The sequence below is a fragment of the Phacochoerus africanus genome, chromosome 3, assembly GCF_016906955.1.
Source record: "Phacochoerus africanus isolate WHEZ1 chromosome 3, ROS_Pafr_v1, whole genome shotgun sequence".
Taxonomy (NCBI): Eukaryota; Metazoa; Chordata; class Mammalia; order Artiodactyla; family Suidae; genus Phacochoerus; species Phacochoerus africanus.
In genome coordinates this window covers 32,113,723-32,127,366 of record NC_062546.1, presented here as the reverse complement: position 1 = coordinate 32,127,366, position 13,644 = coordinate 32,113,723, and the positions used below count along the sequence as shown (strand labels likewise).

The window sequence follows — 13,644 nt, the reverse complement described above, 5'->3', positions numbered from 1 at the left end:
CAGAGAACCAGAGTTCCCGTCGTGGTGCAATGGTTAACGAATCCTACTAGGAACCATGATGTTGCAGGTTTGACCCCTGGCCTTGCTCACTGGGTTAGGGATCCAGCGTTGCTGTGAGCTGTGGTGTAGGTCGCAGACGTGGCTCGGATCCCAAGTTGCTATGGCTCTGGCGTAGGCCGGTGGCTACAGCTCCGATTAGACCCCTAGCCTGGGAACCTCCATATGCCATGGGAGCGGCCCTAGAAAAGGCAAAAAGACAAAAAAAAAAAAAGAAAATACAGAGACCCATCCAAGTCTGAGACCACAGTGACCTGCAATGCAGGCAGGAGGCAGCAACACGGAGACCTGTCCCTGGTCCTTTCCATGGCTGTTGCAGAGTCTGCAAAGGGGTGGTTAGTCTGGATCAAGGTGTGTCTTAGCATAAACTTAGATTTTATTTATTTATGCTATTTTAGGGCCACACTTGTGACATATGGAGGTTCCCCAGGCTAGGGGTGGAATTGGAGCTGTAGCCACTGGCCTACACCACAGTCACAGCAACACAGGATCTGAACCGCATCTGCAACCTACACCACAGCTCATGGCAATACCTGATCCTTAACCGACTGAGTGAGGCCAGGGATTGAACCTGCATCCTCATGGATCCTAGTCAGGTCGTTAACCACTGAGCCACAAAGGGAACTCCAGATTTTATTTATTTTTTTTTGCTTTTTAGGGCTGCACCAGAGGTATATGGAAGTTCCAAGGCTAGGGGTCAAATGGGAGCTATAGCTGCTGGCCCACACCACAGCCACGGGATCTGAGCTGAGTCTGAGACCTATACCACAGCTCATGGCAACACTGGATCCCTGATGCACTGAGCGAGGCCAGGAACTGAACTCATATTATCATAGATACTAGTCAGATTCGTTTCCACTACACCACAATGGGAACCCCATAAACTCAGATTTTAAAGACTGGATTCCCCCAAAGGGATGTAATATCTTATTTAAAATAAGTAAGATATTTATATTGATTATATGATGAAATGATGACACTGTGGGTATACTGGAGTAAATAAAATGTTACTAAAACTAACGTCACCTATTTCTTTATATCATTTTAATGTGACTATTGAAAACTTGAAATATGGAGTTCCCATCGTGGCGCAGTTGTAAACAAATCCGACTAGGAACCATGAGGTTGCGGGTTCGGTCCCTGCCCTTGCTCAGTGGGTTAACGATCCGGCGTTGCTGTGAGCTGTGGTGTAGGTTGCAGACGCGGCTCGGATCCAGCGTTGCTGTGGCTCTGGTGTAGGCCGGTGGCTACAGCTCTGATTAGACCCCTAGCCTGGGAACCTCCATATGCCGCGGGAGCGGCCCAAGAAATAGCTAAAAAGACAAAAAAAACAAAAAACCTTGAAATTTCATGTGACTGGTATTGTTATCGGGCAGTGGTGATCTAGCAGGAAGCATCTAAAGAATCATTCCTACCCAGTGTCCTGCCCCTTCAGTGGTTCTATCTGCTCCAGAAAGGGTATGTTGAAAGCCTATACGGGTCCCACAAATTCAGCAGAAATCAGGTCCTTAAGTGCCAGGACACAGTGGCAGCACAGCCAATTCTGACCTGCAGGGTGACCAGTGCCATCCTGGGCTCCAGACTGTCTACACAGGGGGTGTCTGGCAGGGCTGTGGAGCCATGTTCATGTGGGTGGCCCATGAATTTAGGGTGCCCGTTGAGGCTCCTCTTCTCCTTAGTGGGAGATGCACTCAGGAAGAAGGCAGGGGTGGAGGGTGGGGCTACGACAGCTGCTTGGGAAGCTCTGGAGAGGAAGGTGGAGCCTGGCTAAGTCTGTACACAGGAGGCTGGCCACATAGGGCAGTGAGGGATACCTCTTAGGGCTGGGTGTGTCTCAGTTTGTCAGGGGTCGGGGTGGTAAACAAGAGAAATTTACTGCTCACAGCCCTGGAGGGTGGAAGTCCATGGTCAAGGTGCCCGAAGATTCAGTGTCTAGTGGGAGCACCCAGGCTCATCAACACCCTCACTTGGTGGAAGGGATGGGGGAGCTCTCTGGGGTCACTTTACAAGGGCACTAATCTTCTTCATGGGGCTCCACCCTCATGACCTAATCACCTCCCAAAGGCCCCACCTCTGAACACTACCACATTGAGGGAACAGGCTTTAACATAGGATTTGGGGGGACACATGCATTCCAGCCATAACAGGGTGGAAATGCAGAAAGGTAAAACCCGCATTTGGCGCTTCTGACCAAGGACAAGCTACTCCATTTCAACATCCACCCAAGGCAACAGGGAAGTAGGAAGCATAGAGAACCCCTAAGGAGGATGGGATTGGCATTTTACACTCCCCTTTATTTAAAAAAAAAAAAATTTTTTTCTCTTGTCATTTTAGGGCTGCACCCGTGGCATATGGAGGTTCCCAGGCTGGGGGTCGAATCAAGAGCTGCAGCTGCCGGCCTACACCATAGCCACAGCAACACGGGATCCAAGCCACATTTGCATCCTACACTACAGCTCACAGCAACGCCAGATCCTTAACCCACTGAGTGAGGCCAGGGATCGAACCCACATCCTTATGGATACTAGTCGGGTTTGTTAGCCACTGAGCCATGATGGGAACTCCATTACACTCCCTTTTAGCAAGGACAGCTTCGCCTAGTGTAAGGCAACACCTGGTCCTAGACTGGGACATTGTTAGGTTAACCAACAAAACTGGAACACAACCAGCAGATTAAAGTATTGAATTGGTGGAAATTGTGAAGTTACTAAGTGTCCACAGCTACACAGCAGGGGTGTTAGGAGGCTGGCTCTCCAGGAAGAAAAGCCGGGTTTTGCAGCTTTTGCGCATTTCTTAGTGTAAATATCTCCTCCCATCAAAGGTTTAATGAGAAGCCAGCAAAACTCCTGAACTTGGGCACCTGAACAGCACTGCAAGGTTTTAGATCAGCCTGGATGGCCCTGTGACTCACCTCAGGCGCTCAGAAACAACCATGTACACATCCACATGCACACATGTGGTGGGTACACACGGTGAAACACAAAACAGCAAGTGATCTGGCAGAGGCATCCAGGTGTCCACAGGTGTCCCACACTAGTTTCACTTTTGTTATTAGAAATTATTTTCAAATAATAACGGTTTTCCCCTTTTCTTTTTTGGCTGTCTTGAAGGCATGTGTAAGTCCCCAGGACAGGGACCAAACCCATGCCACAGCAGTGATCCGAGCTGCTACAATGACAAGGCCGGATCCTTAACCCACTGAACCACCAAGGAACTCCATAAAAAGTTTTTTTTTAATGCTCTAAATGTTAGTTTGAAACAGCCAAAAATATCCCTAAAGATAGAGAAGGCAAATTTCTAAATAAGTAGCTTAGCACTAAGATATAAAGTATTTCTGCTGAAATTTCAAGAAGTAAAGTTTTGAGAACCAAAAGTGAAATGAATAGCAGTTCCTTAAACAAAGTTATGTTGAAGAAGAGGGTCACACGTGTTTGAAAAAATTCAGGTGCAAAAAGTAACATATTAATCGATGGTTAATTACAGGTGCTCAAAACGGGGAAGAAAACACAGCAGAAAAGGACAGTTCCTTCCAGAAAGTTGAGCGGCACATTCCAGCTTCCCCACAGCCCCGACCACAAACTACACACACTAACCAGGCCAAGGAGGGTGACAACAGCTGGCACATGCAGGATGGCAGGGGCACCCAGGGCTGGGAGTTTGGAGGGCAGGAGGCAGGGGTCACACTGCAGACCAGCACAAGCTCACCTTTACCCTCTGGTGTGGCCAAAACATGTGTGGAAAGACAGTTCTTATAGTGACTGGGAGGGAAATCACTAAGAGGCAGATTGCTATTAGGCCCTTAATACCAAACAATGATGTTTTATCTGCTGGGGTCCTCGACAGCCTTGCAAAGATAGTGGGTTGTGATATTTCCCCGACACTAATGTCGTTCACCACCTACGCCCTCTGCGATGTCACCAACCATATGGGCTCACATTGGTAGGCTGGGCCCAAGAAAATACTCAAATACTCAACCATAAGAGACAAGACAAAGCACCACGTGGTGCCCGGACACACACAGGGGCCCTAAGAACTAGTGCCGTCTTGCTATCTGGGTGGCCCATGTGGAGCTGGGCAGGGGCCCTGGGCAGGGAAGTCCCAACCGCCCCCTTCAGAATACAGGCTTGGTGGACCCCGTGGGCAGAGAGCAGAGGCTGGACCTGCTCTGCTCAGAGGATGCTCCTGGGGACCAGGCTGGACCACCCTCCACAGGGAGGGAACTCCAGGTCTAAGCGGAGAGATGCCTCTGGAGGCACCTACCCGGCACTTGAGTTCGTACTCCTTCAGGACTCCTGAGAACCGCTCCTCCTGCGCCAGAAGTTCCGTGCTCTGAGGCTCCAGCTGAAAGCCAGACGCAGGCAGGAAAATGAGGGCCAGGATCTCAGGCCAGGAAAGTATGTGCTGTCACCCCTGAGGCGCCCTGCCCCCAGGCTTGGCATCTCCAGGTACAGCTGCCTCATCCCCCCATCCTCATTAAAAGGTCTCAAGGTAGCCGGATGTTCTCAATCCATAGAAGGGAGCCATGCTCCCACTTGAAGCCTTGGCCGCCTCCCTGCCTTGGCCACCTGGCGGGGGAGCCCTACCTGGATCCTGTACCTCCCTCACCTCCTCCTCCCCAGGTGGTGGGAAGGGCCAGGTAGGGGGCCTCTAACCTCTTCTCCGTGCCCCCCACCACTGAGCGCCGTCACTGGGATTTATGCAAACAGTGCTGGCTGGCGCAGGCCTTGCCACAAAAAGGCCAACATGCAGAGCATTGCTGGCACCCTGCCCTGCACGAAGGGGAGGGTAAAAGGCACAGGAGCCTTGACAATATTCTCTCCATTACAGAGATTTATTAGAAAAAACCTAAATTCCATTGCTTGTGTATTCTCATCAAGACTCTGACATCTTTCTCCCAGTGCCCATGGGCTCCTCTCTGAAGATTCAGGATCAGCAAGGGGACTTGCCTTGTCCCTCAACACAAAGTCCAGGTCATTCTGCAGCTTCAGGACCAGCTTCTCTGACTCCGAGAGCTTCTCCACGACTTCGATAATCTCCTTCTGCAATCGACTGTTTTCCTGCAAGACACAGACCAGGGCTGGCCAGCTCTGAGAGTGGAGGAGGGAGCTGTCGAGGTGAGTGGCAGGGCTCTGGGCAGCGAGAGTAGACCTGGACCCCATGGAGCCCTCAGTGATGCTCCTAAGCCTCCCTGTCTCCCACCCGGCTGCGTGCTCAAGGTCATGAGCAGCACCCCTGAGTCATTTGCTCAAAATGGTTTGAAGCTGCACCAGGACAGTTCAGGTGTCCACCAGGAGGAAGGCAGTGTCCACAGACATGGGAACAAATGAAAAGTCATGCCTGGCCACTCCTCCAGTGGGCCAGGGGTGAGGGAGGCAGGGGCAGGTGTGGACACAACCCATAGCCTTTGGGAGGAGGGGGGAAGGGATGCTCAGTGGATGCAGGTTAGATGCTTTCCAAGTCTGCTCCAGGCCACACAGCCAGGGAGAGGGGTGAGGAGAAGGGAGCTTATGCTTTGGTCCTTTGCTCTGGTCTCCAGGGTTGCAGGAGAGGCAGCCACCACCCCCAACTTAAAGACAAGAGCCCTGCAGGTCCCCGGTCCTGCTGCCCATATAGCCAGAGAGGAAGGGCAATGTCTGTCCTGGAAAAGCCAGGATCCCTTCGGCTTTGGCTGAGAAATGGGCTCTTTCTGTGGCTGCACAAACTGTCTCTTAGTGTTGAAAGCCCCTGTGCTGCAGGAGGGTTCAGTCTGGGAACAGGAAGGTGCGTGGGTGGAGGATAGACCCTCTGGCAACCCGGCCTCTGTCTTTCTGGGCAGGAGGCCCAGGGAGGCACTCCTCCACCCCCCCATCAGCCCCCTACCTTCAGGGCCAGGGTCAACTTCTCTCGGAGGCTGGTCTCTTCTGCTCGAAGGTGCTGCAGGTCCCCCTCCAAGGCAGCCCTCTGCTGGCGGGCCTGCTCCCAGAACAGCTCACGCTCCACCTCTGCCTCGGTCCTCAGGAGGCTTAGCCTCCCTCGGTAGCCCTGCTCCAGGCGCCTGTAAGGCACACGCAGGTCGGACCCCGGGCATCCCCTCCTGGGTCTCTCCTGCCCCAGCAGGGGACCACCGCATCTTGGACTCGCTGGTCCCTGCCTGACAGACATGCGAGCTGCAGGAGCCGTGGGGTGGGGGCTTCCTTAAATCCACTCCAAGGCTGGAGGGGATGGAGGAGTGTGAGTGTGGGAGTGAGTGAAAGTGATCATGGGTATGGGGGAGGGGGAGTGGGCAAGCATGCACATGTGTACACATACACAAACACTCTTGCACACAAACAAACTGATCATGGCAACTTTCAGGGAAAGTAGCCAGACCAGGTTCTCAGCTGTTGTGTTTTACCTCCTAGGGTCACTAGAAGGAAAAGGTCACCCAGGCCTTTGGGACATGGATGGTGAGGCCACCCTCCACCCCAGGACTGTGATGCGTGGGAAGACAGTGGCTCCAGGAGGGTCCCTGCCTCTGGAACAGGGTCACAGGTTGTGGAGGAGGGAGTTGCTGACCTAGGACCTGGGCTCAGACTCCAGGTGACCTGACCCCTAGAAAGTGACAAGCTCCCTGCCCCCCCAGCGTGTCTCCTTGAACCCAAATGAACTTGCAGGTTCATTTCCCTTCCCACTGACAAGCCGCCCTGGACGGTGAGCAGTTACCACTCTATTCCAAGCATCAGTGTCCTTGGCTGAAAAATGGGAATGAAATGGCCTATCTGGGGTCATGGTCAGGCGGTGCCTGGCCTGTGGCCGGAGCTCCAGGAGAGCAGTCTCACAGGCTGGAAGCTCCTTCCCAGAGGCCGAGCCCCAGGGCCACAGCTGGGTGCTCATGGCTCAGCTGGAGGAGGGGGCTCCTTGGTCCCACACACTGTTGGGGTGGACAAAACTGGCCAGCGCCTGTGGCCACTAAAACTCCAAGCAGTGACAGGACAGCCCGGCACAGAGCCCACACATGTGCACTGTGTGTGTGTGTGTGATAGCACCCCCAGTCACAGGGGAGGGCACAGGTCAGGCAGCAACACCCACAAACTGCTGTGAGTCTCCTTACTGAGCAAACACCTGCCCCCCTCCAATTGTCCGGAAACAGAGATCTCCCTTCTACAGGGGCTGGACGTTCTCAAGTGTTTTGGCCAATTAACCAGAGGTGGTTTTGTGTCCCTTAAAAAAGGATCAGAACTCCTTTCCTCTAGTCTGTCCACCACAAGCCCGACCAACTCACAGGGGTCTGCTCAGCTCCCCACTGAGGACAGGCTGCAAAGCTGTCTCCCGGTCCACCCGTCTCACTGATCACAGTCACATGCAGAGGACTCAGACCTGAGAGATGAGCAGAGCAAGGCCAGTAGAGGACACTTTCCCTGCAGACGCTCATCACAGGCATACACCCAGAGGCCTCTCTTCCTAAACGCACCCTCTTCCCTCAAGGAAGGACGTCAGCCAGGCGCTCCCTCTAGACTGCTTACTGCCTCTGTGAGACCGGAGGCCCTCCACTGGGACCCACCTGATCTTCTCCTCCGTGAGCTGCTCCAAGGCGCAGTGGCAGTCATCCATCTCCTTCACAAACTCCAGGTTCCTCTGCTCAGCCTTCTCCAGGTCCTGCCTGGCCTTGTCTCGCTCCCTGGCCAGCTGCTCCACCTTTCCCCTAAAGGATGGAGGTGGGTCAGAGGGGACCCTGCTCTGGGCCCACAAACCTGTCTACAGGAATAAATACAGCTGGCCTGACAGGTGCTGAGCAGCAGCCAGTGCTGGGCTCTAACCAACCTCCTTCCAGAGCGGATTCTACAGTTTCTGTGCCTCTTCTACAGAGGCACATGCAGAGGGAGAGGCCAACTACCTCGCAAAGCGGTTTCTAGCAGGTTTATGAAGCAGCTTAGAGCATGCAGCACACCATGCCTCTGCACAGCCTCAGGACAGGCAAGAATTTATCTGTGCCCCCTCTTGCCTGCAGCAGGGCTCCCAACCCTGAGAATCCCCAGCACCTAACCTGGGACTGGACGCAGGAAGGGGAGAAGGCCGGCTAGCCGTTATCCCACCTGGTCACAGCCCTGCTACCTGTAGCTGAGCATTCAAGTGTGTATGCAAGGGGTCACCCAGGGCAGGAGATTCCTATGCATGACCCTGTCTATTTGGTCACCCAAGGCCCTCCCAGAGGCTCTGTGCAAACCACCTCCTGCACTAGCTATTCTTTTTTTTTTGGAAGTTCCTGGGCCAGGGACTGAATCTGAGCCCCAGCTGTGACCTATGCCTCAGCTGCAGCAACACTAGATCCTTAACCCACTGTGCTGGGCCAGGGATCAAACCTGTGCTGCTGTAGCAACCCAGGCCACTGCAGTCAGATTCTTAACCCACTGCGCTACAGCAGGAACCCCCTGCACCGGCTATTCTGGTAGCTGTTTCTCCCACTAAAGAAGCATTGAGCTTTTTTTTCCCTCCCCTCCCAAAGCACAGTCTTTCTTTCTTCTCTGGTCCTGTGTGCAGAGCTGCCTGATGTCAGAAGGCTCATCTGTCAGACCTAATGAAATACAATCTTGGGGATGGAGACTGTGATTCCTGCCAACCTTTTCTGTAGCCTCAGAACATCAATAAAAACACAAAAACAACCTTTATGCCAATCTGCTGAGTAGACGGAGGGCCTGAAATGTCAGCTCGACTAGAGCCAAACCTAATTAAAATGTTCTTGGCCCAACATCACGCTGTGCTTTGTGATCATGTTGGAAGCATCCTTCCTCCTCCCACCAGCCTGGGAAACCCTGGAAGCACCTCCCAGCCAAGTGGGGGCTGTGCCCACAGGCGGGGAGCCCCAGGTCAGCAGGATGAGTTTGAAGTTCACACATGGGATAGAAAAACAACGAGGACCTTCTGCATAGCACAGGGGACCATGGTCAACATCCTGTGACAACCACAATGGAAAAGAATCTGGAAAGGAATGTCTGTATACCCGAATCACTTTGCTGTACAGCAGAAACTAATAGAACATTGCAAACCAACTACACATCAATAAAAGAAACAATTAAGACGTTTAAACCCTTCCCCTTGGAACTTTGTGAAAGGGGCTGAGTGGCTTTCCAAGCTTTTCACCAAGTGTGAGGGCTGGATGGTGACCCTCAAGTTCTGTGGCCATAAAGCCCAAGCAGCAGCCACTGAATGGACACAGCTGGGAGCACACACACGGACACACACAGACACACGTGGCATTGGGAGCCCTCAGCAGCTCCCAGGGGCCAGCTGTCTCCCTGCCACCTGATCCAGGACTGGCCATTTGGGGTGGCCAGGGTGGGCAGAGATCCAGCCTGGCAACAGCACCCTGCATCCCACATGGGACTCTTACTGGCAGAAGCTCAGCTCCTGGCGGTAACAGGCCAAGGCTGCCTGCTGGGCGGCACCATCCACTGTCAGAAGCTCGTTCTCAAGGGCCCAGGTCAGCTCCAAAAGGTTCACCTTCTCATCCACACTGAAGTCCAGGCTCTGTAACAGCAAGGCCATTGGCCAGGCAGGATGAGTGGGTCTCTAGATGCTTCCTGGCTCCCTAAGGACAGGCAGGCTCAGGCCACACGGTCCCATCACCTACCTTCTTCAATCTGCAAAGTCTCTGTCTCTTGGGCACAGCCCTGGCCCTGCCCCTGTCAACAGGGGGGCCCCCTGCACTGTCCCTGCCTCAGGGGTGGGCATGACTCAGGCTGGATAGTATCCTCCTCCTTGGACAAAATGACAGATACATAGGGGGCATGTCCTAAGCAGAGGACACTGGGGACTGACAGAGAGGCTAGAGAGGGCTTCTTCCCTGTGAAATCAGTTGTTGTACAGCCCACGTGGCCATGGGGAGGCGGCCGCACAAGGGGCTTGAAGCCAAGGCCACCAGGAGGCCAGCAGAGTCCTGATAGCACGCGGAACGGCCCTCCCCCCGAATGACCACACAAGTGGCCCCCAACGTCCTCCTCTCCTCAAGCCAGTTTGAGTCGAGCTTTTGCTCTTTCGGACCCAAAGAACACTGACTAATCCATGTCTTAACCATGTGGACAGATGTGGGACTAGGCGAGGGTCCTGCTGGTGGAAACAGGATTTCTCAGAGACGAGCAGCCTAGAGAGTGACCCTTGCTCCAAGTGGGGCAGAAAAGGGAAAAGAATAGAAGAGACTTGTTTTATGCGTTTTCCCACAATAAGGAACAGGACAGGAACGTCTGTCCCGCTGGTAGCACAGAAACATGAACCATGTCTGCTCTTCCAGGGCCGGGCGCTGGTGGCTACGCATCCTGGACACACAGAGGTGCCGAAGGGGTTTAGTAGAGCTCTGAGTGCTGTGTTGAGGGCATCAGGGCTCTGCACAGAGGGCACAGGGTGGGAGGCCCCCCAGGCACCCAGGGGTCCCAAGAAGCCAGGTGTGCTGCCAGCATATCCAGGCTAAGGGCCCACCTAGCGGGGCTCCCTCCCCAAGGGAAAGGCCTTTGCAGGCAGTCCCAGCAGGCATGGACCTGCTGCGTCAGGACACCCTGACCACCTGCCAGCGCCCGGGAGCCACCCTGTAACAGGAGAGACACCTGGGAGGCTCTGAGGGGTACGGTACATAAGGTCACAGGCTTGGTGGTCCCTGCTTGGTGCTGGGGTGCTCAGGGGAGTAACATCACTGCCTCTCAATTAAATGGAATCAAACCCTGAGCAATTGGAAAGTTATGTTGCTAAAGCGATGGGAATATTCTCTGACAGCAGGGGTGAGTCCTGAAGGGTCAGGGGCAAGGGAGAGACTCAAGGCAGGTCAGACCCTGATGCAGCCAACCTCCAATGCAGGGGATTAGAGCAGCATCTCGAAACCATGAGCCCCTCTCGCTTTGCCCTCCCTGGGGGCCCATTTCAGTGACCTGGGCTCAGCCTCTGGTTGGGAAGGACATGACTGACACAGGCCTCCTCGTACACGACCCGGGGAGGGAGGTCGGGGGCCACTGGGGAGAACACAGCTCAGCCTGCGGGGCGGGTGCCCCAGGCAGGGTCTGGGTCACCACAGAGCTTATCCTGGATAAGTGGAAACGCTCAGACCCATGATGGTGATGCCCAGGGAGTCATAGGGACACCCTTCCCTCCTCCAGGTCAGCAGATGGGCTCTGGGGGCTGAGTGTCTAAGACACCAAAACCTTCCTTCAAAGTGATTTGTTTCAGGCTATGGTTTTCTCTGCTATTTATTAGGTTTTTAGGTTAAGACCTAAATTTCAACATCAGAAAATTAAACAGTGATTATGATTGGCCTTCCCTACAAAGGGCCTGTGTCCACGAGGTGCTGTGTCCAGCCTCCCCTGTGCACGTGCCAGGGCACCTCTTTGGGGCAGCCTGCGGGATCCAGTCCAAACCTGTAAGACCTCTCTGCCATTGTGAACCCCCTCCTGCTGCCACAGGGCGATGATCTGCTCTGGGAAGGCGAAGCCGGTACCATCGTCCACGCTGCAGAAGAGGTGCGGGCTGGAGCACACGGACACGAGGGACGAGGTCGTGGTCTGGCCACCGCCCTCTTCAGAGACCTGCATGTGGGGACAAAGGCCTCATGTCAACCCCTTCCCAACCTCACCACCTGTGCTTGGCTGGCGCATTCACACCGAGGCCTGAGCATAGCCCTGTTTCCTGCTCCAGGGACTGAAGGTGCTGAGGTGTGTTTGCGAAGCTGTGCAGGGGATGCCCCCAAGGTAATTTTTCCCCAAACCAGGAGTGGTCTCCCCATGGCCTCGCAGAGGAGGAGGGAAACCCGATCTGTGCAAAGAAACCCAAGACAAGCTTCAGAAGAAGAGGCGAGGTGGCCCGAGAAGTGGATTCAAGATAGGCCACCGTGGCTGAGTGGCCAGGAGCTTAAAGACAAGGGCAAAAACCCCTGGGCCCAGAGGGTGAACACTGAGGCAGCAGTGCTGCAAGAACCCACAAGGATCCCCTCCTGGCTGTGTTTCCTGCCCCAGCAAGGGCTGGACCCTTCAGACACACACTTGCTGTCGGGCCAGAACAAGGGGAGCCCCCTCTTCTCTGCAGCAGAGCCCCCCCGCACCAGGCCCACTGCTCCCAACTGAGCAGAAGACTCTTCATCTCAGCCCACATGTGAGGTACACCTGCTCCCGCCATGTCATCACCTCCCAGGCAGGCATCAGCATCTACCTGGGAGGTGCTGACTCTGGGCACAAGTGTGGCCTTCCAGGTGGCCTGACGCCAGCCCTCATCACTCTTGGTCCCTGTCCCCCACCCACCTCAGGCTTCAGATGCAGAAACCTGATTGAGTCTTGGTCATGCCAGCCCAACAGAGAACAGTGTCATCACCGCCACACGGCCACCCACAAACTCAGGATCACCAACGAGACTCCCCAGGGCAGCAAGGCCCTGTGGTGATGGTGGGGGTAGGGTGGGGTCTGACTCTCCTGGGATTGAGAAAAACCAGATGCACCAAACAAAATCACAATGTAAATAACCACCTAAATCCTGTTCTCTTCTGGCTGGCATCGCAAAGGATAATATGTGGGAATCGGGGAAGGCACAGACCACCCATCAGTGACTGCCTGGTTGCACCAGTGGGGAGGAGGGGGCGGTGGTCTTGCTGGAATGCAGCATACCCCATCTTGGGTGAATCAGGGGGCTGCCGGGGAACCCTAAGACCCTTCATGAGGCCAGCAATGTGCAGTTAGGCAGGAGCAATGCCAGATCAGCCCACGATGTCCACCTCCCACCACCAAGATGTGTGCACACGCCACCCCCACCCCCGCAACTTTTGGGCACCTGCTGTAGTGACCAGGCTGAGGAGCCAGGCCTACAAAATGCTGAGCCAGAGAGCAACAGTACTCACTCCAGGGTTTGAGAGTTAACTCTCTGATTTTACCTGGTAATGAGACCAGGACCCATTCGGTTTGACAAGAGTGGAAGATTCCAGAAGTTGAGGGGGCCCGTGATTGAACAGGCCAAGCTGGAATTCCTCCAGACTCACTCTGCCGTCCCCATCTCGGTCCAGCTTGTTGAACAAGTCTTCAAGTTCCTAAATAAAAGCCCACAGGCACCTGCTCAGAGGCTCCCCCACAGCAGCTGCCCCCCTCCCACAGCCCAATAAGCATGTGCTATCCTATCCACACACTGTCCGAGTCTCCCCGGTCTCCTTGCTCTGGCCTGAGAAATCCAGACGCCTGGTCAGTCTCCATCCTGCTGTCAATGAGCACCTGAGCCTCCCGATTCCACAATCACCCAGTCCATGTCCACTGTGCAGGAGCTTGGATAGCGGGACATGTGTGCATGGAACGCGGCCTGGGCCCCCAGAGGCTCAGGCTCAGCTAGGGCAGGGCTGAGAGCACTTCAGCTCGGTGGAGCCCCCCTCCCCTAGGCCCTGCAGGAGGAAAGGGGTGAACACAGCTGCCAGGTAGCATAGCCAGACTGCGGGCACCACATGTGGGCTGGGCAGTAGACCCAGGCCCCGCAGGAGGGAAAGGAGTGCTCCAGGCAGAGGAAGAATCCTGCATGCAGGTGGCCAGGGCCACGTGTGGCCCAAGGTGGGCCTCTGGCACAAGTCCTGGGAGTCATCACAGACTTTAGACGAGAAAGGGACAACTGAATCAGCATCTGAGG

At 54.7% G+C, this 13,644-nt stretch overlaps 1 protein-coding gene across 2 annotated transcripts in view; it reads right to left on the bottom strand.

Moving 5' to 3' along the window:
• The window catches only part of NINL (ninein like), a 110,273-nt gene that overhangs the window by 24,659 nt on the left and 71,970 nt on the right, over window positions 1-13,644 (bottom strand). For both annotated transcript variants that reach the window (XM_047771559.1, XM_047771558.1), the window contains exons 7-13: window positions 12,911-13,063; window positions 11,412-11,579; window positions 9,404-9,540; window positions 7,577-7,717; window positions 5,917-6,091; window positions 5,004-5,114; window positions 4,318-4,398 (exon numbers count right to left, since the gene is read on the bottom strand). In XM_047771559.1, the coding sequence (XP_047627515.1) occupies window positions 4,318-4,398; window positions 5,004-5,114; window positions 5,917-6,091; window positions 7,577-7,717; window positions 9,404-9,540; window positions 11,412-11,579; window positions 12,911-13,063 (966 nt within the window). The remainder of the gene's footprint in view (window positions 1-4,317; window positions 4,399-5,003; window positions 5,115-5,916; window positions 6,092-7,576; window positions 7,718-9,403; window positions 9,541-11,411; window positions 11,580-12,910; window positions 13,064-13,644) is intronic.